Source organism: Pristiophorus japonicus, chromosome 8 (genome assembly GCF_044704955.1).
Source record: "Pristiophorus japonicus isolate sPriJap1 chromosome 8, sPriJap1.hap1, whole genome shotgun sequence".
Classification (NCBI taxonomy): domain Eukaryota; kingdom Metazoa; phylum Chordata; class Chondrichthyes; family Pristiophoridae; genus Pristiophorus; species Pristiophorus japonicus.
The window spans coordinates 89548856-89575038 of record NC_091984.1 but is presented as its reverse complement, the minus strand read 5'-3'; the positions used below and the strand labels follow the sequence as shown (position 1 = coordinate 89575038).

Sequence of the window (26183 nt, the reverse complement as noted above, 5' to 3'; positions counted from 1 at the left end):
CTTTGCTCAGTTTTTAATTTCAGCTGTGAAGAGGATAATGCCGATCAATGGTTGCAGCATGTCAGATAGAGCTGAAAGAGGCCAGGAAGGGAAAATTGGACAGCAAAATGATGCCTGGGTGGTCCATGGTAGACAGCAACAATTAGTATTGGTTGTGTTCTGGGGCCATGCTTTGTGCCCACCCTCATGATAATGGTATTTTTCTCGGATCAGATAAGGTGTGCAAATTGACTGAGTAAAGGCATCTTTCCTATCCATCTCACCCATGCTATTGACTTTAGATTGATTGATTGATGCTGAAGTTCGCTGAAACGGCAAATTGTTCCAATATCTTGCATTAACATTCCTTACTTTGAGGAAGTGCATGAGGGCATTATGGCAATGAATTCTCCCTCTAGCTTCTCTCTTCCTGTATGCTTAGGAAGAGAGATATGAGAACGAAAATTCCCTCAAACTCCCCTCAGGAATGAGGACAGGATTTTGAATTCCAAATGAGTGAGGAATTGGACCCTGTATCTTCTCACTCTATGATGAAGGTTATAACGCTGTGCCACCTAGATAACACAGCCGTATCTCAAAGAATGCAACACACACACATACAACCACTAAAAAAACTTGGGGCACTGATGGGATCTGCTATTTTTCCATTTTCAGAGGCAATTTGCCTTGTTGAACAGAATATATGTTTACAACAACAACAATTGCAGTTATATAGTGCCTTTACTGTAGTATAATAAAAGTGCTTAACAAGAGTAATAATTCAACACTATCTGGCACTGAACCACATAAGGAGATATGAGGACAGGTGACCAAAAGCTTGGTCAAAGTGGTAGGTTTTAAGGAACATTTTAAAGGAGGAAAGAGAGCTGGAGAAGCAGAGAGATTTAGGAGGGGAATTCCAGAGCTTAGTACCTCAGCAGCTGAAGACATGGCCGCCAATGGTGGAGGGAAGAAAACTGGGGATGCGCAAGAGGCTAGGGTACAGACTTTGTGGCGAGGACCCAAGACAATGGCTTTGGTCTTCCCAATAATTAATTGGAGGAAATTTCTGCTCGTCCAGTACTGGATGTCGTTCAAGCAGCGTGACAAATCAGGCAGTGGGTAGGTTGAGAGGGGTGGTGGTGAGGAAAACCACACACCAGTGATGCATACTGGTCACACATTTCTGGAAAACTCTGTAGGCAATTAAGAGTCATAGTTTCAAGACATCAGCATGGCCTTTGTTCTCTTTGCTGGAATCTTTTTCCCCCCAAAAAAATAGAACTGCACGAATAAAGGCTCATGCCAATGTACACATTTCTCAACATTAAGTTTGTACATACTTTTTCTGTCAATATTCTAAACTGTTGTGGAAAATGCCTCCGCTGGGAAAACATTTTTGATGTCCCAGCTTTAATCCAAATTTTCTTCCTCTCCACAAGGCCTTGTGCATTTCTCATGGGTTAATCTCTCCAATCTTCTGCCCATCCTGCTCACCTCTTCTAGTTTCAGCCCCCTTCCCCTTCCCTTCCACCACCACCTCCCACCGGCAGATCAACAATCACTAGAATATTCATTAACTCACAAACAAGGCCATGTCATTTTTGACTTCAAGGTTATGATTCTATTGACATTGTTGCACTGGCAGAAGCATGGGTCCCGATATTTATGGAGGAGACAGGGAGAGTGCAGGGGAGCGCTGGAAAACCCGGCAAGGCAGACATCCTATCAAATTTAACGACAGGACCTCATTATAATTTTTTTTCTTCCGTTTCTCGCCCGCCAACGAGCCAAATTGGCAGGCTGACTGGTTGCTGGGCAGGATAACCAATGGCAGGTGGTCACAGCCAGGAACCCTTGGGGACGGACCCCAGCAGTCAGGAGCGAGGGAGAGGGGGACGAGATTGTGGCTAGGTGGGGGTAAAAAAAAAAAAGTGCGGCAATCGGGAGGGAGGGCGCGAGAGATCGGGACCTGTGAGGGGTGGTGGGGTGGAGGTCATCGATCGCAGCAGGGGGAAGAGAGAGACCGTGATCGGCAGAGAGGAGGCAGAAGGCTTCCTCAAGGGGCCGGGCAGAGCACTCCTGCTCTTCCTGGCCCACAAGGAGTGCTGTAAAAGGCACTTACCTTCTTGAGCTAGCAACTCCCATCTCTCTTTCACTGCAGGGTTTCCCGAGCTGGAGTTCCCCAGTAACTTAAATTTTGTTAATGAAGTGTCGACGGCATGCTACCAGCTGCTGTAAAAATAGCAGCAGGCATGTATGCGGCAGGTTGTGGGCGCCATAGAAAAATAGAAAATAGGTGCAGGAGTAGGTCATTCGAGCCTGCATCACCATTCAATATGATCATTCACCTCAGTACCCCTTTCCTGCTTTCTCTCCATACCCCTTGATCCCTTTAGCCACAAAGGCCACATCTAACTCCCCCTTCAATATATCCAATGAACTGGCCTCTGCGGCAGGGAATTCCACAGGTTAACAACTCTCTGAGTGAAGAAGTTTCTCCTCATCTCAGTCCTAAATGGCCTACCCCTTATCCTAAGACTATGTCCCCTGGTTCTGGACTTCCCCAACATCGGGAACATTCATCCCGCATCTAACCTGTCCCATCCCGTCAGGATCTTATACGTTTCTATGAGATCCCCTCTCATCCTTCTAAACGCCAGTGTATAAAGGCCCAGTTGATCCAGTCTCTCCTCATATGTCCATCCAGCCATCCCTGGAATCAGTCTGGTGAAGCTTCGCTGCACTCCCTCAATAGCAAGAACGTCCTTCCTCAGATTAGGAGACCAAAACTGAACACAATATTCCAGGTGAGGCCTCATCAAGGCCCTGTACAATTGCAGTAAGACCTCCCTGCTCCTATACTCAAATCCCCTAGCTATGAAGGCCAACATTCCATTTGCCTTCTTCACCGTCTGCTGTACCTGCATGCCAACTTTCGATGACTGATGAACCATGACACCCAGGTCTCGTTGCACCTCCCCTTTCCCTAATCTGCCGACATTCAGATAATATTCTGCCTTCGTGTTTTTGCCACCAAAGTGGATAACCTCACATTTATCCACATTATACTGCATCTGCCATGCATTTGCCCACTCACCTAACCTATCCAAATCACCCTTCAGCCTCTTAGCATCCTCCTCACAGCTCACACCGCCACCCAGTTTAGTGTCATCTGCACTCAATTCCTTCATCCAAATCATTAATGTATATTGTGAAGAGCTGGGGTCCTAGCACTGAGCCCTGTGATACTCCACTAGTCACTGCCTCCCATTCCGAAAAGGACCCGTTTATCCCGACTCTCTGCTTCCTGCCTGCCAACCAATTCTCTATTCACGCTAGTACGTTACCCCCAATACCATGTGCCTTGATCTTGTACACCAGTCTCTTATGTGGGACCTTGTCAAAGGCCTTTTGAAAGTCCAAATACACCACATCCACTGGTTCTCCCTTGTCCACTCTACTAGTTACATCCTCAAAAAATTCTAGAAGATTGGTCAAGCATGATTTCCCCTTCATAAATCCATGCTGACTTGGACCGATCCTGTCACTGCTTTCCATCCTTACTAATAGATTTCAACATTTTCCCCACTACTGATGTCAGGCTAACCGGTCTATAATTACCCGTTTTCTCTCTGCCTCCTTTTCTAAAAAGTGGTGTTACATTAGCTACCCTCCAGTCCATAGGAACTGATCCAGAGTCGATAGACTGTTGGAAAATGATCACTAATGCATCCACTATTTCTTGAGCCACCTCCTTAAGTACTCTGGGATGCAAACAATCAGGCCCCGGGGATTTATCGGCCTTCAATCCCATCAATTTCCCCAACACAATTTCCCACCTAATAAGGATATCCTTCAGTTCCTCCTTCTCACTAGGCCCTCGGTCCCCTAGTACATCCGGAAGGTTATTTGTGTCTTCCTTCGTGAAGACAGAACCAAAGTTTTTGTTCAATTGGTCTGCCATTTCTTTGTTCCCCATTATTAATTCACCGGAGTCCGACTGCAAGGGACCCACGTTTGTTTTCACTAATCTTTGTCTCTTCACATATCTATCGAAACTTTTGCAGTCAGTTTTTATGTTCCAGGCAAGCTTCCTCTCGTACTCTATTTTCCCCCTCCTTTGTCCTCCTCTGTTGAATTCTAAATTTCTCCTTGTCCTCAGGTTTGCTACTTTTTCTGGCCAATTTATATGCCTCTTCCTTGGATCTAACACTATCCTTAATTTCCCTTGTTAGCCACGGTTGAGCCACCTTCCCTGTTTTATTTTTACTTCTGACAGGGATGTACAACTGTTGAAGTTCTTCCATGTGATCTATAAATTTTAGCACTGTTAACCCGACCCTCTCTTGCCTGTCGTGGGGAGGTTAATATCAAGGCCATAGTTTCTAGTCAGCAACTCTTTCCCCTTAGAGAAACAATCCTACCTGGCTACACTTTCCACCAGCTCCACCCAAACCATCAAAGCAACAATGTGCCATTATCACTAAATCTCACCCTGGTCTCTCGCTTTACTCCTCTGATACCATCTCATCTTTTTGAGTAGCTGATCCTCTTCAATCCCTCATGCCTCTCTTTCAAAATCAAATTCAGATTGATGCCACGTTAAGTGTTAAGTTGTCGGAAAATTTGAGCCAATTGGGAAAACATGCCAGATTTTTTGGGCTTCGAATATATTTAAAATGTGATGCAAGTTATATGGAAAAAACTTTATTTTATACTGATGAATCTGCTGCGGTGTTACTCACGGTGAGTCGTCAAATAAAAGGCTGTTTTATAACATTATTATTCCATGGAACACACAATGAATTACCATGACTGACAAGTCAAATTAGATTTTTATTTATTTTTATTAGATTTATTAGATTTTTCAAGGCATTTTGAGATTTTTAAGCAGCGTTTTGTGGATCAAATTCTCCAATTTTTTCTATTTTCTATGTTAGAAAAGAAAGATTTGCATTTATATGGCACCTTTCACAACCACCGAACGTCCCAAAGCGCTTTTTGATCATTTTGATTAGTATACATGTTCCATTCCTGAACTCATTTTTTCTAAAAGCAAGAATCTGCAGCAAGATGGCAAGCAAGAAGTACCAGGTTTTGAGAGCAGAAGGGAATGTAATGTGGAGTTTGACTTACTGGGTGGCAGGGTGGAACTGGGATCATGGCAGCACTAAAGAGAAGGATTCTGGGATCTGGCATAATTGAGGAAGGGCACAGCTTGGGTCTGACCGAATTGGTGGAAGTTCAAGGACTTTGCAATACTGGAATGGATATGGCTCAGACAGTGACACATTTGGGAGGGGGGCGGGGGGGGGGTGGGTTCAGTTGCATTTCTGCTTTTCTCCTCACCTTCAGTGTCTCGGAGAAATCCAGACCGAGCCCTTACACCTTATGAAATTGACTGCATCTTTACATGCCCAACATCTAAGTAATTCACCCTTATGTGAACAATATATAAGCATTTTGTAGCAAGTCAACTGAAAGCCCTGATCAGTGTATTTTGGCTTACTGGCTATATCACATGCCTTTGTGTGGACTTTGAAAGACAGTAGAATAAATATGCCACTAGATTGTGGCTTGGACTGTAAACTGCCAAACACTTTTATTGAAACAGTAAATGGATAAGTGAACAGCAGCAATGCCTCAGTCTAGATTTACGGAGGTAAAAATTGCCCTCCGCCCGAAAACGGGGCGCACCTATCGTTTTTTTTAAAGTTTTTTTCCACCCCAATCCATGGAGCGGAGTTACTGGAGAAATTCAGCTCTAGTTTTTTTTCCCTCCGTGGTACGGTGTTCCGGTCGGGTGCGAACGTGGCCTTGCAGCGGGTCTACCGCCCCGATCAGTCATCAGCACCGCGCTGACATGTCACGTCTCTCCCCTTCAGTTAAAGGGCCGCTGTAAGCTTTGCAGCCACTTCAGTGGCGCCCACTGGGCAACCAGGGAGGGTACCAGAGAGGGTACCAGACTGCCTGTTGGTGGCCCGGCCGAACCCGGAGGCATAATTGTTGGGCCTACCTGGCAGTCGACCGACAAAATAAAAGTAACATGGTGGCCACGGCTGTGCACCCTCCCCTTTAATGGTGGCCGTGCCGCCATTTCACAGAGAGTGTACCGACAGCAAAAGTTGTCCCACAAAAATAAAATCAACGGCCGTTGTGTCACTATGAAGATCAAACTTTTTCCTAACAAAAATCAAGACCTCTGCAATGAAGTATCTTAATGTGTTTGAGTATTAACTGCTGTCCAGACAGTCATTTTTACATTTAAAAAAAAAGGACGGCTATATATGAAATTGGAGTGGACATCTTATTCCAAATGTACTAAACTTTCTTAGCAATTTCGAGTAAGGGGCAATTTTGTGAGGGGGTCCCCGCCAGCCAATAAGGGGTCGGCGCGTGCACGTCGTGGCGGGAAATTCGGGCGGAGTGGTCCCGGATACCGCTCCGCTCCTGAGGAAGGGCAATTTCTAAAACGGCGGCCCCTCCACTGACAGTCACCGGTCATTCCATGCCGCCATGTGGCCGCTGCTATCTAGTGGTCAGAGGCCTTATCGAAAGGGGCAATTTCGGCCCCACAGTCTCTAACTCCCCATCAACCAACAGTCAGGCCTGTTGCACCAAACTTCAATGTGAACTGCATCTGGCACAAGGTCCCAATATTAACGCAAGCGGGTAGTTCACTGCTGTCTATCCAATGAGGGTTACTGGTCTTCTGCTCCTCTGTTTCTCGGTTGGCTTTAGCCAAAATGCAAAATTGGAACAAGACAGGCTAAGATACAATTATCAAAATTTTACCAGAGCAAATAGCTTTTAAACATGCTACTGAAACATACCTCCAAACTCAGGGGTGAAGGGTCCGATAGCTAACTAGCTATCGTGGTTCCCAGGGTTGGTGATTCTGGGAAGGGTGGCTCCAGGGTCTGCCAGCATTCAGTGATGCCCCTGGTCTGGCAGTATGGGGGTGGCGGTTGTTAAAGTGTCTGACATATGGTGGTGGGGGGGCGGCTAGGAACGACTGCTGTAACCGGTTTCCCCTCACCAATCCATTCCAGGCTTTTCCCTGCATTTCCCAACCCATTTTCAGGGGACTGTGGGCCAGTTTAAAGCCAGTTTCAGTGCTAAATGCACTAATATGATGTTAGAACTGCATACAGTTAGCAAATACAATGCATGTGCATTTAGCATTGAAAATGGTCTATAAGCTGGTAACTGGTGCTGGAGGGCTGTGAACAGGTGAGAGTTGCAGAAAAATAGCTTTGATAATTTGGGTGAAAACATTGGTCAAGGAAGGTAGACCTAATGGACAAAGAAAGTGTCATGGTTGGGATAGGTCAACATGATCCTGGAACAGGGTGCAACAGACCTGCAATAGTATGTGGTAGTTTGGGGTGGACCACAAACTCATGGCCAAGGCCTTTGACAGAGATTCAGCCTAAGCTTCAAAACACAAAACGTAATACAAGCATTTCCGACAGAAGTAGCGCACTTTATAGGCAAGTTCAAATATTTTTGCTATGCTCTTGCATGTTAGTTTCATCAGAAATTGTATTAAGTTAGATAAAATCAAATATTTTGAGCAATTTGATTGGTTTGTGTTGCGCAAGCGGCAATTTCGCTAGTCATGTGACTTGTAGTTGCCTGCAATGGTTCCGGAGTTAAATATCAAATGACACACTAGACAAATGACAGTATCGTTAATGCTCGTTTAATACAGGAAAAGTACAAGACTCACTACTTATACTCTATGGGGTCAAGTTTCGGGCCGCGTCTAGAACGGCGCAACCCCGCCTGATTTCCACGCTCAAAACCACGCCTAAAACTTACCTCGGTATTCTCCCCTCCGTCAGGTAGATCCAGGCCCTCGGCGCAGCGCAGCACAAGCTGTGGGGGGCGGAGCCAGGTCCCGGCGCTGAAAACAGTGCCGGGACCTCTGCACATGCGCACTACAGTGTGCGCGCATGTGCAGTAGCTCCAGGTGCCCGAAGCTGTGTGGGAGGGGCTGAAGCAAGCCGCCCCTAGCCCTGGCCGAATGGGCTCACTGGGGCGGCGAAGATCGGATTGGACCTCCCTCCTATTCAGCTCCTGCTCCCACCCCCCACCCAGTTCAGCTCCTGCTCCCTCCGGCTCTCTCCCGCCCCCCGGCTCTCTCTCTCTACCCCACCCCCAGCTCCCACTCCCAGATCGGCTCTCTCCCACCCCCCCACCCTCCTCCAGCTCCCGGTCCAGCTCTCTCCCGCAACTCTCTCTCCCCCCCACTCCCGCCCGCACCCCACCCCCCGAGCTCCGGCTCCCCCCCCACTCTCTCTCTCCCTCCCTCTCCTCTCTCCCCCCCCCCCTCTCCTCTCTCCCCCCCCTCCCTCTCCTCTCTCCCCCCCCTCCCTCTCCTCTCTTCCCCCCCCTCCCTCTCCTCTCTCCCCCCCTCCCTCTCCTCTTTCCCCCCCCTCCCTCTCCTCTCTTCCCCCCCCTCCCTCTCCTCTCTTCCCCCCCCTCCCTCTCCTCTCTTCCCCCCCCTCCCTCTCCTCTCTCCCCCCCCTCCCTCTCTCCCCTCCCCCCCCTCCCTCTCTTCTCTCCCCCCCCTCCCCCCCCCCCCTCTCTTCTCTCCCCCCCCTCCCTCTCTTCTCTCTCCCCCCCCTCCCTCTCTTCTCTCTCCCCCCCTCCCTCTCTTCTCTCCCCCCCTCCCTCTCTTCTCTCCCCCCCCCTCCCTCTCTTCTCTCCCCCCCCCCTCCCTCTCTTCTCTCCCCCCCCCTCCCTCTCCTCTCTCCCCCCCCTCCCTCTCCTCTCTCCCCCCCCCTCCCTCTCCTCTCTCCCCCTCTCTCCCTCTCCTCTCTCCCCCTCCCTCTCCCCCCTCCTCTCTTCTCCCCCCCTCCTCTCTTCCCCCCCCCTCTCCTCTCTTCCCCCCCCTCTCCTCTCTTCCCCCCCCTCTCCTCTCTTCCCCCCCCCTCTCCTCTCTTCCCCCCCCCTCTCCTCTCTTCCCCCCCCCCTCTCCTCTCTTCCCCCCCCTCTCCTCTCTTCCCCCCCCCCTCTCCTCTCTTTTCCCCCCCTCTCCTCTCTTCCCCCCCCCCTCTCCTCTCTTCCCCCCCCCCCTCTCCTCTCTTCCCCCCCCCCCTCTCCTCTCTTTCCCCCCCTCCTCTCCTCTCTTTCCCCCCCTCCTCTCTCCCTTCCCCCCCCTCTCTCCCTCTCCTTCCTTCCCCCCCTTCCTTCACCCCCTCTCCTCTCTTCACCCCCTCCCTTCTCCTCACCCCCCTCCCTTCTCTTCCCCCTCCCTTCTCCCCCCCCCCTCCCCTCCCTTCTCTCCCCCCCTCCTCCCCTCCCCTCCCCTCTTATTCAAAACTAAAGGCCACTGGTGAACTGTTCTCAACATATTTTCTCATGGTGAATTTTCTCTCATTATATGGAGATTCCCAATAATCATGGTACAACAAATGGTGTCACAAACTAGACTATGTTAATTCTTATGCAGTTCGAGGGCAGAGCCATCACTGGAGTTAACAGTACATACAAGATACACACATACCTCAACTTATGTCAGCTGTGGCTCAGTGGGTAGCACACTCACCTCGGAGTCAGAAGGTTGTGGGTTCAAGTCCCATTCCAGGGACTTGAGCATATAAATCTAGGCTGACACTCCAGTGCAGTGCTGAGGGAGTCCTGCACTGTTGGAGGTGCCGTCTTTCGGATGAGACGTTAAATTGAGGCCCCGTCGGCCCCCTCAAGTGGACGTAAACGATCCCATGGCACAATTTCTAAGAAGAGCAGAGGAGTTATCTCTGGTGTCCTGGCCAATATTTATCCCTCAATCGACATAACAAAAACAGTTTATCTGGTCATTATCACATTGCTGTTGGTGGGAGCTTGATGTGCGCAAATTGGCTGCTGCATTTCCCACATTACAACAATGACTACACTCTAATAGTACTTCATTGGCTTTAAAGCACTTTGAGACATCTGGTGATCATGAAAGGTGCTATATAAATGTAAATCTTTCTGTTGCAATGGAGATCCTGGTCTTTTTTCAAAGCATTGAATATGCAAACTGCTAATTTTAGTTTAGCAAGAAAGAAATGCAGGAATGCCTTTAATCGCTGCAGAGAACCTTTGTGCAAAAGAGAAACATAGAAATTTACAGCACAGAAGGAGGTCATTTTGGCCCATCGTGTCCGCGCCGGCCGACCAAGAGCCACACGGCCCTCGATCAGCAGCCCTGAAGGTTACATATAAACCTACGAACAACGAACAATGAACAATGGCGGAAAGGCAAAGAGCACCCAGCCCAACCATTCCACCTCACACAACTGCGACACCCCTCATAGTGAAATCTTCTACACTCCACCCTAACCGGAGCCAGGTGATCTCCTGGAAGAGGCAAAAACCAGATTAAAAACCCTGGCCAATTTAGGGAGAAAAAAATCTGGGAAAATTCCTCTCCGACCCATCCAGGCGATGGAAACTAGTCTAGGAAATCATCCTGGCTGTATTCGATTCCTTGCAGTACTTACCATTATATCTGCGCTGGCCAACAAAAGGTTATCCAGTCTAATCCCAACTACCAGCCCAATTACCAGCTCTAGGTCCGTAACCCTGCAGGTTACGACACTTCAAGTGCCCATCCAACCATCTCTTAAAAGTGGTGAGGGTTTCTGCATCCACCACTCTTCCAGGCAGCGAGTTCCAGATCCCCACAACTCTCTGCGTAAAGAAGCCCCCCCCCCCCCACACCCCCTCAAATCCCCTCTAAACCTTCCACCAACCACCTTAAAACTATGCCTCCACATAATAGACCCCTCTACCAATGGAAATAGACCCTTACTATCCACTATGTCCAGGCCGCTCAATATTTTGTACACCTCATTGAGGTATCCTCTCAACCTCCTCTGTTCCAATGAGAACAAACCCAGCCTATCCAATCTGTCTTCATAAGTAAGATTCTCCATTCCAGGCAGCATCCTAGTAAATCTCCTCTGCACCCTCTCTAGTGCAATCACGTACTTCCTATAATACGACGACCAGAACTGCACGCAGTACTCCAGCTGTGGCCTAACCAAAGTATTATACAATTTAAGCATAACCTCCCTGCTCTTATATTCTATGCCTCGACCAATAAAAGCAAGCATTCCATATGCCTTCTTAACCACCTTATCCACCTGGCCTGCAACTGTGTGGACAAGCACTCCAAGGTCCCTTTGTTCATCTACACTATTAAGTGGCCTACCGTTTAATGTGTATACCCTTTCTTTATTAGACCTCCCAAAGTGCATTACCTCACAATTCTCAATTAAATTCCATTTGCCACTGCTCTGCCCACCTGACCAGTAGATTGATATCCTCCTGCAGTCCATGACTTTCCTCTTCATTATGAACCACACAGCCAATTTTAGTGTCGACTGCAAACTTCTTAATCATACTCCCTATATTCAAATCTAAATCGTTGATATATACCACAAAAGCAAGGAACCCAGTACTGAGCCCTGCGGAACCCCACTGGAAACATCTTTCCAGTCACAAAAACATCCATCAACCATAACCCTTTGCTTCCTACCTCCAAGCCAATTTTGGATCCAACCTACCACTTTGCCCTGGATCCCATGGGCTTTAACCTTCGTGACCAGTCTACCATGTGGGACCTTATCAAAAGCTTTGCTAAAGTCCATATATACTACATCATACGCAGTGCCCTCATCAACCCTCTTGGTTACCTCCTCAAGAAATTCAATCAGGTTAGTCAAACATGATCTTCCCTTAACAAATCCATGCTGACTGTCCCCAATTAATCCTTGCCTTTCCAAACGTAGATTTATCCTGTCTTTCAGGATTTTTTCCAATAATTTCCCCACCACTGAGGTTAGGCTGACAGGCCTGTAATTACTCGGCCTATCCCTTTTTCCCTTCTTAAACAAGGGTACCATATTAGCAGTCCTCCAATCCTCCTGCACCATGCCTAAATCCAAAGAGGACTGGAAAATGATGGTAAAAGCCTCTGTTATTTCCTCTTTTACTTTGCTCAACAGCCTGGGATGCATTTCATCCAGGCCTGGGGACTTATCTACTTTCAAAGCTGCTAAACCCCTTAATACTTCCTCTCTCACTATATTTATTTCATCCAGAATATCACACTCCTCCTCGATAGCAGTATCTGCATTGCCCCTTTCCTTTGCGAAAAGAGATGCAAAGTATTCGTTAAGAACCTTCCCAACATCAAATGTCAATATTCCAAGATTTCCCTCCAAACTTTCCCTCTGCAGAAAATGCTGGCTCATGGTGGATACTGTCCAGTATCTCACTAAAGTAACCATCTTTCATGAGTAAGTCTAGCCAGCAAGTGTCAGCAGGCTATTCAAACTTGGGAAGGCATTGCAATCAGCCCATATTTTGTCCTCAACTAATGTCCACATGCACACTTTCCACTTGGAGTCAATGAATAGCAATAAGGAGCGAGAACCTCCACTGAATTTTATTTTCCCTCCCTACTCCAAAGGTACCAAAGGCATTGCCCCGAATTACATCATCTAGGAGAGGAATTTAATATCACAAGTTGCATTTATGCACAATACCCTTGGGGAAAGCCCGCTTTCCACATATTTGTTTTAAAAACCCATTTGCAGAGATTTGCCCATGGTAGCGACAGCTGTTTAGCATGCTCATACTATAAACGGGAAAAACACTGAAATTTTACCAAAACATTCATTTCCTGTTTCACTGAATTTACAACCATATTCAAAGAAGCAGTGAGTCTTGCTTTGCTGAGTTACACACACGGGAAATTAGTTCACAAAAATAGTAGCCAATTCCAGTAAGTGTATTCTACAGATGACACCCTATAACTATAAAGTTACTTAAGCACTACTGGTGAATACCTAAGCAAAATTTTCAGTTAGTTAGTCACCAACACCAAAATCTTGTATCTGGAAACAATGGGTCAGAGTTCACATTAAGAATAACTAGGAGGCTATTATAATGGGGTAAATCAGACAGCAACTTCCGGCGTCTATGTATGTGCAGCTAAACGCACAAATCCGGAAGTTATCAGAGATACCCTGCTCACCCGCAGGATGCGCTGTTGTAGTCCTCACCGATGGACTTGGCATGGAAATGACTGCAACAACATGATCTTGCTGTACTTGCCCACTAATTCCGCACTAAAAATGGCTGAAAGTTAGGGCTGGTGCATTAGGGAGTAAGTGAGATTTTAAACTGTGTGTGAAGTGATAATTACTGCCAAACAACCTCTCTGGCCCTGAAAATCTAATTTTACATGTGGAGTGTCATTCCCTCAGAAGAAAATTAGTGTTGGAGATACTGTTTAAATGTTTTTTTTTCTTTTTCTGTCGGTCTCTTTTATCTCTCTCTTTTAATGCCATCTGTATTTTCCAATCTTTATTTGGCTTTCTGTGCATCATTTAAAATTTAATTTATATTTCCTGCTTTATAATTGCTGGTTTGGACTCTGCAGCCAAGAAATTGGGTCACTTACGACCAGGAGTTATCGCCACGGTCCACTCTAGCGCCCTTCTCTAAGAGAGGGTAACATCAGTCGTTGTGCAACGCCGACTTCAGGTCACCTCAGCGAACTTCGGCCTTAGCACTAAGTTCAGCACTGGGTCCTAAGCTCGAATGAAAACCCAGCATTCATCAGACTGATAGAGACGTCATCAGCATCTTTTAAAGGGATTCACACATCTTTCTGGTAAGTCTGCATTTAAGCTTTTGGACTGGATGTTTTTGATTTTATTGGAGTAGTGACTTGGTGCAATACATGTGAAAAGTTTTTTTTTAAAGTGTGCTGGGAGTGCTGCTGGATGTTTGCAAGGCCTCAGATGGTAAAGGAAGACCTCTGAGAAGACAGAAAATGCTGGAAATATCCAGTAGGTCAGGCAGCATCCATGGAGAGAAAAACAGAGTTCATGTTTCAGGTCAAGATGCTGCCTGACCTGCTGAGTATTTCCAGCATTTTATGCTTGGATTTCAGATTTAGAGCATCCGGTTGCAGAGGGGAGAGGAAGATGCAAAAATGGAAGAAACAGAAGGAAGGAGGAAGCAGGAGGAAGGATGCAATCCAGATAGCCCCTTTCTGACCAGAATATCCGGGTTGGAATCATTCGCCTGCAGTACCAGTGACCACAACTCCAATTCCCCTTTCAACATTTGTCCCACATCTTACCTTCCCTCTGTTACTGACCATCAGCGTCCTCTTGGCCACAATGCTGAAATAAAAGCCACCACAAAGCAAACATTCCAATCCAACTTTATACATCTATCCATCCAATATGACATCAAAAAATCAACTCATCACCCATATACAGTCCCTTAGTAACCATCTTGTGTGTGCCTTTGCCTATCCTACTGATGTCATGCAGTGCTACCCTAGTGGTTGCAGCACCGCTGGTGGAAGGCTGCTGACTTTCAGTGGGGGTCACTGCAAATAGCCTTGCTGGTCAACGTTGAGGAGCTGGTGGCTGAGTGTGTGAAATCAAGTGATGGTGTTTCTTCTTCTTCTTCTTCTTCTTCTTCTTCATCTTCACTCTTCTCTCCCTCTTCTTGGTCAACCACTCGTTGGGCAGGCTGTATTTCTTGGGTGTGTGAAATGAGGAAGGCACAAGGGTGGAATTGTGGTGAGGGGAGGGCTGTTTCGTGCCCTGCTCATAGGCACCACAGATCCCCTGTAAAGGGCGCTGTGCTGGATCAGACGCCGGATGAGAGCATGTCTCCGCTGTCAGTGAGGTGAGCGGCAAGTGCCGTTCCTTCGCCGCTAACCACAAAGCTGGATTCAGGCAGGTTAGTAGCCAATTGTATTTATGGTTAAACAGAGAGAAACATAACACACATATACACTCCAACAGGAACTTACTGCATAACTACAATGTACACACAATCGATAACTAGCTGGCAGTTATGTGTTGCTTCGTGTGCTTCTAAGCTACACAGACCAGGAAGGTTCCAGGTTCAATCCCGAGTCTGTGCTGTTAGTTGATCTTAGCTGGGTGCTGATAGGATGGACTGATTGGTTTCAACATTCCCAGGCCTTGGACGGAAACCAACATATGCAAAATTCATGCTCCTTACTAATATCCAGTAACCTCTGCCGGAAAGTACAAGTGTGGTGAGGAAAGACTGGGCTTGACTCCGATGCCACCCACTGTCAAATAGGCTCACCAACTAGGGTCACACATGAAGATTGGTCAATTAGGAGAAGTACTGGTTGGTGGCCTACACCCGTGGCAATGTACCCCAGTGTCTAGAAAACTGGGTGGGAAAAATCCCAATAAAACAATTACGGTTTGCACCGCACTGCTAAGCTGATCAGCTAAACCACAAGCAAAGAAGTCATGAAGGAACTATGGTCAACACACAAGTAAGATTCAAGTCACTGCTCATGGTTCTTCATCACATATTCCTGCTCATAGCATGTATTTGATAAGTCATTTGAAAAAAAGTCGCATCTCTGAGGTCAGTGCTTCCCACCCCCCACCCCCACACCCCACCTCCCCACCCACCAATATGCCGGATCCTTCAAGATACAAATCCTTATTGATCTATGCCGCTCTATATTCCCACTACCAAGGCAGAACATAAAACAGCATGGAACAAGATAGGCCATTTGGACCATCCAGCTTCCTCTTTCCACACATCACGTAGAGAGCATTCTATTGTGGACTTTTGTTGCCCAAGGAAAAATTCTGCAAAATTTCTGCTGTCCCCAAAACTACACGATGTGAAATTCCAAAACATCTCTTTATCCCTGCATGCCACAGGATATATCTTTGCCTTACTTGGCACGATATCACTATGGTCTCAGCTGTCCAATTTATGGCAGAGTATTCAATATTCTTCATCTGTTCTTAATTGTAGCTCTCATTACTGATTTTAACCAGTATTTGTCCTGTTGTCTTTAAAAGAAGTTAATCCACACATTAGTTGAGTGTCTAGCCTTCACAATCACAACTCAGTAAAAACATGCCTTCTAAACTTGCTTGAAGTCTGTTAATTTTGTACTTGTATGTTTCCGCTCCATGCTCATAATCCAAGTTAATAATTTTCTTATAGTCACAGTATCCATTCCGCTCAACATTTTAAATACTTGAATTAGGTCCCTTCCCAAATGGCTTATCCTTGTTCCATGCTATTTTATGTTCTTTTCTCTAAATAATATTCCAATGTTCACAACGAGAAAACATACTTCTAGAAATTGTCTCAGAGACAACCACTAGACTATAGCCTGAATATAAATAGGCAAAACCATAGCATGGAAATAATGACAAATTCTCAAATGGTACTCTTTAATAAGCTGTGAAACCCACTGGAACTAATTCACTGCAGAAGGACAGCTACATGATGAGGAATAGTAAATTCCAGATGTGCAAAACAATTTTACAGTCACATTGTGCAATGCTTCAGTAAATAGGAGTAAATTTGTTGGTTCAAAAATAAATCTGTTTTGCAAAAACACAACCCAAATTCGATTCTGCCTCTGTGCTGAACTAGCCAGGCCTGCAGTTAGGGTGTTGTACTTATACTCAGCATTCACTAGGCTTAGTATTGGCAGAAATCAGCCACGTTTCTGCAGCTGATCACTATCCAGTGATCCTTGCTACAAAACACTGCAGTATAGGCGTCAGGTCAAGATGTGATGACCAAACCCAACAAGTTTTAACACTTTCAGGACAGAAGATAAAAAGGAGAAAAAATTGTATTTTAAAAAAGTGAAAATAATATCGACCCTGTGTACTCAACGGAACTCTGTCCTCTTCTATTGCAAGAAGCAACAGATAACAGTTGAGCACTCATCTGCCCTGTTTGTGACACTCTCACGATATAGACAGATGTCCACATTCCCTCCAAACATTAAAATAAACTTATTTGACAGCAGTTGTTTTGCTAGTTATCTAGAATTCAACAGACATTTTAGTCAGGCTTTATCTCGAAACTTCTGGATCTGGATGAATAGTTGCCAATTATATTCTTGTTTACTCAGCGCAAAGTAGCGGTGTCACGACATGACATATCCTGGACAAAAATGCTGCTCACAACTAAACCCTAATAACCAAGGTTTTTAAAAAAGTTTCCCCTCCTTTTCTCTTTAAGACAATGACTGTTACGGTTTAGTTCCTCAGTACTGACAACCCTCCAGCACATCACCCAAATGATCATTCGTAACTATGGAGTTTGGACTGAGTGTTTTGACAGACTATTCAACTGTGGTGGTGAGGGTGTAAGATAAAATTTATCTGCATGTTGTAATAGTGTTTGGATAATGCTTTTGTTTAACTGTTATATAATAAAATTAACTAAAATGTGTGTAAGCTTATGTTAACCATTTTTAAGCAAAGCATCATGGTAGATTAAGCCATTATTATGTAGGCCCTTTTTAAGTAGAGCATGATGGGAGAGCCATTATTATGTTAATCATTTTTTTTGTAATTTGCTGAAACAGCTTCATTTAGAACTAGAATGGACAAGGCTAAATAATAATCAATCAGATAAAACTTATCTGCATGTACCATTTTGTAAAGCCAAGCTCAGTAATGAATTCTATGACCCAGTCTTTGTAAAAGCTCTGAGAGAAAAACTAAAGATAAAATAGGTTAGAGGCACAGACTTAGAATAATCTATTGTAAGCCTGAGACAGCTGCAGACTCTCACAGCATTTGTATGGGAGGAAAAGGGTATAAAGTAACAGCTATTGGACTTTGGGGGCAGCACGAACACAGAAGGAAAATGAAGAAGGACTACAGTCAACAGAACACAGCAAGAGACAAGCGCCGCAGTGACTCAGTGGGCTACCAGTGAGGCTTCAAGGACCAGACTGTGACTATCGCCTTGTTAAGTATTATTTCTTCACACTGTAAGCAAACTACTTAATAAAATCTGTTGTGCTTATTTACAAAATACCTGTACCCAGCGTGGTTTGTTGTGGTCATGGACATAAGTCTCTTCTGACAGATCTAATAAATCTTACAGGGGAGGGGAGGGGAAGGGGGTGCAGGCAGCATCACAGCTGAGCTCCATCCTGTTCTCATACAAAATATACACACAAACACCTTCAAGCAAGAGTCAGTGAATAGCAAAAAGGAGCAGGAACTCTGACCCACTTTTTGCTTCCAGTTATGCTGAGTCCAATCACATCACCCCTATATCTACCATGGCTGAGCACAGATCTCGGACTAAGCTGGCACATTCCTCGCCTATAATCGTTCATTGCAAGAGTTTTATCTGTAATGCATAGTGCAGGATTTGGAATTTCATAATGTCTCAATCATAATATCAATGTAACATAGAAACATAGAAAATAGGTGCAGGAGTAGGCCATTTGGCCCTTCGAGCCTGCACCACCATTCAATAAGATCATGGCTGATCATTCACCTCAGTACCCCTTTCCTGCTTTCTCTCCATACCCCTTGATCCTTTTAGCCATATCCTAAGGACCATATCGAACTCCCTCTTGAATATATACAATGAACTAGCATCAACAACTCTCTGCGGTAGGGAATTCCACAGGTTAACAACCCTCTGAGTGAAGAAGTTTCTCCTCATCTCAGTCCTAAATGGCTTACCCCTTATCCTTAGACTGTGTCCCCCGGACTTCCCCAACATCGGGAACATTCCTCCAGCATCTAACCTGTCCAGTCCCGTCAGAATTTTATATATTTCTATGAGATCCCCTCTTATCCTTCTAAACTCCATGAATAAAGGCCCAGTCGATCCAGTCTCTCCTCAGATGTCAGTCCTGTCATCCCGGGAATCAGTCTGGTGAACCTTCGCTGCACTCCCTCAATAGCAAGAACATCCTTCCTCAGATTACGAGACCAAAACTGAACACAATATTCCAGGTGAGGCCTCACCAAGGCCCTGTACAACTGCAGTACGACCTCCCTGCTCCTATACTCAAATCCCCTATCTATGAGGGGCAACATGCCATTTGCCTTCTTCACCGCCTGCTGTACCTGCATGTCAACTTTCAATGTACTATAACACCCAGGTCTCGTTGCACCTCCCCTTTTCCTAATCTGCTGCCATTCAGATAATATTCTGCCTTCGTATTTTTGCCCCCAAAGTGGATAAACTCACATTTATCCACATTATACTGCATCTGCCATGCATTTGCCCACTCACCTAACCTGTCCAAGTCACCCTGCAGCCTCTTAGCGTCCTCCTCACAGCTCACACTGCCACCCAGCTTAGTCTCATCCGCAAACTTGGAGATATTACACTCAATTTCTTTATCTAAATCATTAATGTATATTGTAAAAAGCTGGGGTCCCAGCACTGAGCCCTCCGGCACCTCACTAGTCACTGCCTGCCATTCTGAAAAAGACCTGTTTATCCCAACTCTCTGCTTCCTGTCTGCCAACCAGTTCTCTATCCACATCAGTACATTACCCCCAATACCATGTGCTTTAATTTTGCACACCAATCTCTTATGTGGGACCTTGTCAAAAGCCTTCTGAAAGTCCAAATACACATCCACTGGTTTCCCTTGTCCATTCTACTAGTTACATCCTCAAAAATTCTAGGAGATTTGTCAAGCATGATTTCCCTTTCATAAATCCATGCTGACTTGGACGGATCCCGTCACTGCTTTCCAAATGCGCTGCTATTTCATCTTTAATAATTGATTCCAACATTTTCCCCACGACTGATGTCAGGCTAACCGGTCTATAATTACCTGTTTTCTCTCTCCCTCCTTTTTTAAAAAAGTGGTGTTACATTAGCTACCCTCCAGTCCATAGGAACTGATCCAGAGTCGATAGACTGTTGGAAAATGATCACTAATGCATCCACTATTTCTAGGGCCACTTCCTTGAGTACTTTGGGATGCAGACTATCAGGCCCCGGGGATTTATCGGCCTTCAATCCCATCAATTTCCCTAACACAATTTCATGCCTAATAAGGATTTCCGCGTTACACACAACTTAAATCAATTATAGGTTTTTTTTAAACTCATACTTTTTAGGGTACGAGAGGGAGGATTGATATTGAAAAACATTTCTAAATAATTGATTTTATTGACATTAAGACATGACAGTTTTACAGATAAAGAGCTGACAACCTTATCCGGGAGCACATCTCAAAACTCAGAATGACCAATTCTTCTGCTTCAGGAAACTGAGGGGTTAATTCTTTGTCGACATCTTCTTTGAGCTGCTTCTTCTTTGTCTCCTAGAAATCACTTTAAAATGGTTGTTTTTTTATACCATTGCCGCTGCTGAAAAACAGCTTGCTGATGTGTATGCTGGTTTCCCACAACTTTCCACGGTCCAACCGAACTTATGGTTTAACTTTATCTCTAACCTTGCCCATATCAATGCAAAAGTGCATCAAGTCTCAATCACGCAGTTAGTCTTCAACTGTCTGAAGCGATAATAATATTCATACCTTTCAAACTTGGTCAACTTCCCTGCATGCCTTCTGATTTTGGTCAAGTTTAACAAATCCAGGATTGAGTCCATTTTTTTGGTTTTCCTTGAAAGGCTGGTATTAAAAGTCCAAATTTAAAAATCCTTCACAATCTTGTGCCACTCATAATGTACCACACTACCGGGGAATTTCCAAGGATTTGGATCGAGTACTCCCCTCTCTTTGTGAACTTGGAAGCAAAAGAGGATAAAAGGAAGGTGGTAGACAGGTTTACTTGCTCCAGATTCAGACTGCCTGCACTCGCCCGTACCCACACCAACAGACATTACTTTGCCAAGAAGGCAAATGAAAAAACTATGCCTTCGACTGGATTGTCTATTTGCAGACAATCTCTCCCACATCATTGGAACTACCAGTGGCATTCAAGGTCACCACAGCCTAGAATCTTTATGCTTCCAGCTCATTCCAAGCTGCCTCAGGGGATGTCGGCAACATCAATTACTCTGCAGTGCATAGGTATATCCAATGTTGTTCATCTGGAGAAAACATCTTCATCACTTTCCCCATTGTAAGATGGCAGCAGAATGAGCAGGCCCTCTAAGTTTTCCACATTGCTGGATTTCCCAGATTCCGGATATTATGGTGATCCGAGTGCCTAGACACAATCCCTCAGCCTTCAGGAACTGCAAGCAGAATGAAGACCATGCAGGAGCCAAGATCATTTTTGACCATACATTTCGCATTTTGAAACCCGCAACAGATGCCTGTACAGATCAGCGAGTTCAACTCTGCTGCATGTCACACTACTTTGTCATCCAGAGAGGCCTAATCTGAAGTGGAGGGGAATTGTAAGACAGGGAACATTAAGACGGATTGCAAAAGTTTCTATAGATATGTAAAGAGAAAAAGGTTAGTAAAGACAAACGTAGGTCCCCTGCAGTCAGAATCAGGGGAAGTCATAACGGGGAACAAAGAAATGGCGGACCAATTGAACAAGTACTTTGGTTCGGTATTCACTAAGGAGGACACAAACAACCTTCCGGTTATAAAAGGGGTCGGGGGGTCTAGTAAGGAGGAGGAACTGAGGGAAATCCTTATTAGCCGGGAAATTGTGTTGGGGAAATTGATGGGATTGAAGGCCGATAAATCCCCAGGGCCTGATGGACTGCATCCCAGAGTACTTAAGGAGGTGGCCTTGGAAATAGCAGATGCATTGACAGTCATTTTCCAACACTCCATTGACTCTGGATCAGTTCCTATGGAGTGGAGGGTAGCCAATGTAACCCCACTTTTTAAAAAAGGAGGGAGGGAGAAAACAGGGAATTATAGACCGGTCAGCCTGACATCGGTAGTGGGTAAAATGATGGAATCAATTATTAAGAATGTCATAGCAGCGCATTTGGAAAGAGGTGACATGATAGGTCCAAGTCAGCATGGATTTGTGAAAGGGAAATCATGCTTGACAAATCTTCTGGAATTTTTTGTGGATGTTTCCAGTAGAGTGGACAAGGGAGAACCAGTTGATGTGGTATATGTGGACTTTCAGAAGGCTTTCGACAAGGTCCCACACAAGAGATTAATCTGCAAAGTTAAAGCACATGGGATTGGGGGTAGTGTGCTGACATGGATTGAGAAATGGTTGTCAGACAGGAAGCAAAGAGTAGGAGTAAATGGGGACTTTTCAGAATGGCAGGCAGTGACTAGTGGGGTACCGCAAGGTTCTGTGCTGGGGCCCCAGCTGTTTACACTGTACATTAATGATTTAGACGAGGGGATTAAATGTAGTATCTCCAAATTTGCGGATGACACTAAGTTGGGTGGCAGTGTGAGCTGCGAGGAGGATGCTATGAGGCTGCAGAGCGACTTGAATAGGTTAGGTGAGTGGGCAAATGCATGGCAGATGAAGTATAATGTGGATAAATGTGAGGTTATCCACTTTGATGGTAAAAACAGAGAGACAGACTATTATCTGAATGGTGACAGATTAGGAAAAGGGGAGGTGCAAAGAGACCTGGGTGTCATGGTACATCAGTCATTGAAGGTTGGCATGCAGGTACAGCAGGCGGTTAAGAAAGCAAATGGCATGTTGGCCTTCATAGCGAGGGGATTTGAGTACAGGGGCAGGGAGGTGTTGCTACAGTTGTACAAGGCCTTGGTGAGGCCACACCTGGAGTAACCTGAGGAAGGACATTCTTGCTATTGAGGGAGTGCAGCGAAGGTTCGCCAGACTGATTCCCGGGATGGCGGGACTGACCTATCAAGAAAGACTAAATCAACTGGGCTTGTATTCACTGGAGTTCAGAAGAATGAGAGGGGACCTCATAGAAACGTTTAAAATTCTGACGGGGTTAGACAGGTTAGATGCAGGAAGAATGTTCCCAATGTTGGGGAAGTCCAGAACCAGGGGACACAGTCTAAGGATAAGGGGGAAGCCATTTAGGACCGAGATGAGGAGGAATTTCTTCACCCAGAGAGTGGTGAACCTGTGGAATTCTCTACCACAGAAAGTTGTTGAAGCCAATTCACTAAATATATTCAAAAAGGAGTTAGATGTAGTCCTTACTACTAGGGGGATCAAGGGGTATGGCAAGAAAGCAGGAATGGGGTACTGAAGTTGCATGTTCAGCCATGAACTCATTGAATGGCGGTGCAGGCTAGAAGGGCCGAATGGCCTACTCCTGCACCTATTTTCTATGTTTCTATGATACACTGGTATTGGTACTTGTAACAGGTGCAAGGAGTGATCTAGAGTGGTCTGAAGTGATGACTTCGTTTGGGGGCAATACATAGGTTAGAGTACAAGCTGAAAAAATATGTGCATTGTAATATACTGTACATCACGGCAATGAGTGTGTGAAAGTATGCACGATCGTGAACAAGAGCAGATAAACAAAAAGCACGAGAACGCATGTGAGGGAGCGCGACGGAGGGAGTGCCTCAAATGTATTTAAGGGTAGAAAGTTCTGAGGCCCGAACTTTGGCAACCCTATATGCAAATGCTAAGAAAACTCTAAAACTCAGAATTCATCATGCCAATTCTCTCCACAGATTACGTACATTCTACCCACTCCAACTCTGCCGACTCAATTCTTGAAGCAAGTTACCAAACCAGTACATTTCCAATAAGAAACTCTGAAATCCCTCCCCAACTCCCAGGGGTAATTATGTAAAATTCCATGGCTTTGGTCAACCTTACAACCCACCCTTACAACTCTTAACCAGGTGCATTCTACAGGTGATTCATCCATGATATTATGTCATGTGAGCACATGATCTATACTCCATAAAGTGCATGATCATCTATGACAATCTGTTCTTAAAAACCGACTTATCAACACAGTATTAATTAATTTTGCTGGTAATCAGTTCCACAAACCACCACTCTATGGTAATTATTAAATTAGAATATATACTTCCATTTTGATACAATTGCATTGATTATAGTAAACCCTAAGGAAGGCTATTGTATCAAATAGTTTTCTGTTGTCACTGGATATGCAACAGGAAAAAGATGCACTTAAGCCAATCCCTTTAAATTATGTCTGCTATTCTCAATTCATCAGTTCAAATTGCTCCTACCACCAGTGACACAATTTTTACCACGAGTACCTCACCCTGGTGTTATGTACAGTTCAAAACATACTCTCTCTCCAGGCACAATCCAAGTGCAGGAAGACAAAATCTACTGGCCCGGAATTTGCAATTAGCAGCAAATCCCACTTTAGATAACAGTTTGAAAACATACAAAAATACTTCCTTTCTCTCACCGCTCTGCACCTCCGCCAGCCCCCCCCCCCCCCACCTCCCCCTTACATGCGCAATTTTCAGGTTATATTTTCACTTTCAGTAAAACTACTTAATTGCTCCCCAATTTCACACAGACACCTTCTGTGGCCACTGTGTAATTTGGAACAAAATGCCTTGTGTAGCAACATTGCAGGGTTCAGACCACCAGTGAGTTTTTAATCTCGGTAACCTAACTAATACTGAATGTTCTTTTTACCATTGATTGTCAAACAGTTAAACTTATTGCATTTTTTTGCTTCTTACTTATTTAGAAATATATTACAGAAGGAGCTTCCCCAGTTGATCAACAGGCTCAGAGAGTGATTAGTTAAGCCATACAGACAAAGAAGGTTCTGGGTTTGGTTCATGGTCTGTGCTGAGACAACTGATTTCAGTCAAGTTGCCAAAAGTGGCCTTGGTGTACCACAGTTGGTGAGTAGAACATCAAGTAGGGTTCAGGCTCCTGATCACTATCTAGTGACTCTCTGGAAGTGCAAGTGTCTGGAGCCTAAATGAAGACAGGATTGGGGTCAAACTGTGATTCTCGATCTCACTTTTGTTGAATAGCCTGTCGATACTTATTACCGAAACCTATATATGAATAATGGACACTTTGAACGGTACCAGATACCAACTAGTGCTCATGGACCCCTACCCTAGCAAAAAGTCATCTTCGGGAGAGGAGGCTAGAAGCTTGGCAATGAAAAATAATATATTTTGAAATCAGTTCAATGATCTACTCGGCAACCGGAGTTACACAGTCTCATACTTCAGGTATAGAAAAGATATGTGTCTGTCATGTAGGTGAAACTATTTTATGGGGAAAGAAAGATGAGAGAAAAATAGAAAAGGAAAGAAAACAAAACTAATAAGAGAAATAGAAAAAGCAAAGAAAGGCCAAAATATAAAGCAAAATTGAAAAAAAGATTGAAAATAGTTCAAAAGGAAAAATTAGGATGGAAGAATTTTAAAGGAAGACTAAATATAAGTACAGGAGTGAAAGAAAATTGTAGAAGAGACAGGAAGGCTGAACAAACAGGAGAAAAAAAATATAAGCAGGTCAGTTTCAAAGTTCAGTTTAATCACTGCTGATCAATAAATGGGCCTCATTCAGTTGAAATAAGCAGGCACGACAGGTGCGCCGACTTTCTAGATTAAAAAGGGCACCAAAAAGTTACCTTACACTCCTCAGGACATCTTCGGCCTCGGCGTGGCACAGCACATCCACTTTGGGGGGGGGGGGGGGGGGTGGTGTGGCGGGGGGTGGCGGAGCCAGGTCCTGGCGCTGAAAATAGTGCCGGGACCTCTACACATGCGCACTAGAGTGCGCGCGCATGTGCAGTAGATCCTCGCAGCCCGAATCTCTGCGACACTCTGCAGGCTGTGTGGGAGGGGCCCAAAGCACACTGCGCCTAGCCCTGGCCGAATGGGCTCCCTCATCGGCGGTCCGCTGTGTTCCCTAAGGTAGGACTTCTATTTTTTTATTTGTTATTTATTGCTTATTACTTTGGTCTTGGTGCTTTAGATGCACTTGTGTCCGCACAGAAAAACCTTGCGGTGAGCTAAGAAATCAGCGCAGGTAGCCAGAGATAGTGGGGAGGGAAGGGAAGTGAGAGGACCTTGCAAAGCACTAAACACCTTCACAACAACATTAAAGAAGCATAAATACATTTAAAGCACCAAGCACCAACCAAAGTCCTTCTATTTTTTATTTGCTAATTAATTGTTTATTACTTTTTGTGCTTTGTTTAGTGCTTTGTAAGTCTTGGTGCTAGGTGCAGGTCCTCTCAGCTTCCTTCTATTTTTTTATTTGTTATTGAATGCTTATTTTTGTGCTTTGTTTAGTGCATGGTGCTTTAAATGTATTTATGTTTTTTTAATGTTGTTGTGAAGGTGTTTAGTGTTTTGCAAGGTCCTCTCACTTCCTTTCCATCCCAGCTATCTCTGGCTACCTGCGCTGATTTCTTAGCTCACCGCAAGGTTTTTCTGTGTGGACACAAGTGGCCACATATGCTGGCCTAAGTTAGTTTGGAGTAACTTTTAGCTGTCTAAACTTGCTTAAATG

At 45.1% G+C, this 26183-nt stretch overlaps 1 protein-coding gene across 8 annotated transcripts in view; it reads right to left on the bottom strand.

Annotated features, from left to right (window-relative positions):
• jak1 (Janus kinase 1) overlaps positions 1 to 26183 on the bottom strand; it is a 145334-nt gene that overhangs the window by 100211 nt on the left and 18940 nt on the right. For 2 of the 8 annotated variants that reach the window (XM_070887021.1, XM_070887022.1), the window contains one exon: positions 9539 to 9725. The exons of 5 other annotated variants lie outside the window; for them this stretch is intronic. In XM_070887021.1, coding sequence (XP_070743122.1) covers positions 9539 to 9589 — 51 coding nt within the window. In that variant the 5' untranslated portion in view covers positions 9590 to 9725. Of the gene's footprint in view, positions 1 to 9496; positions 9519 to 9538; positions 9726 to 26183 lie in introns of those variants that run through there. One more of the 8 variants, XM_070887029.1, reaches the window with a different exon arrangement.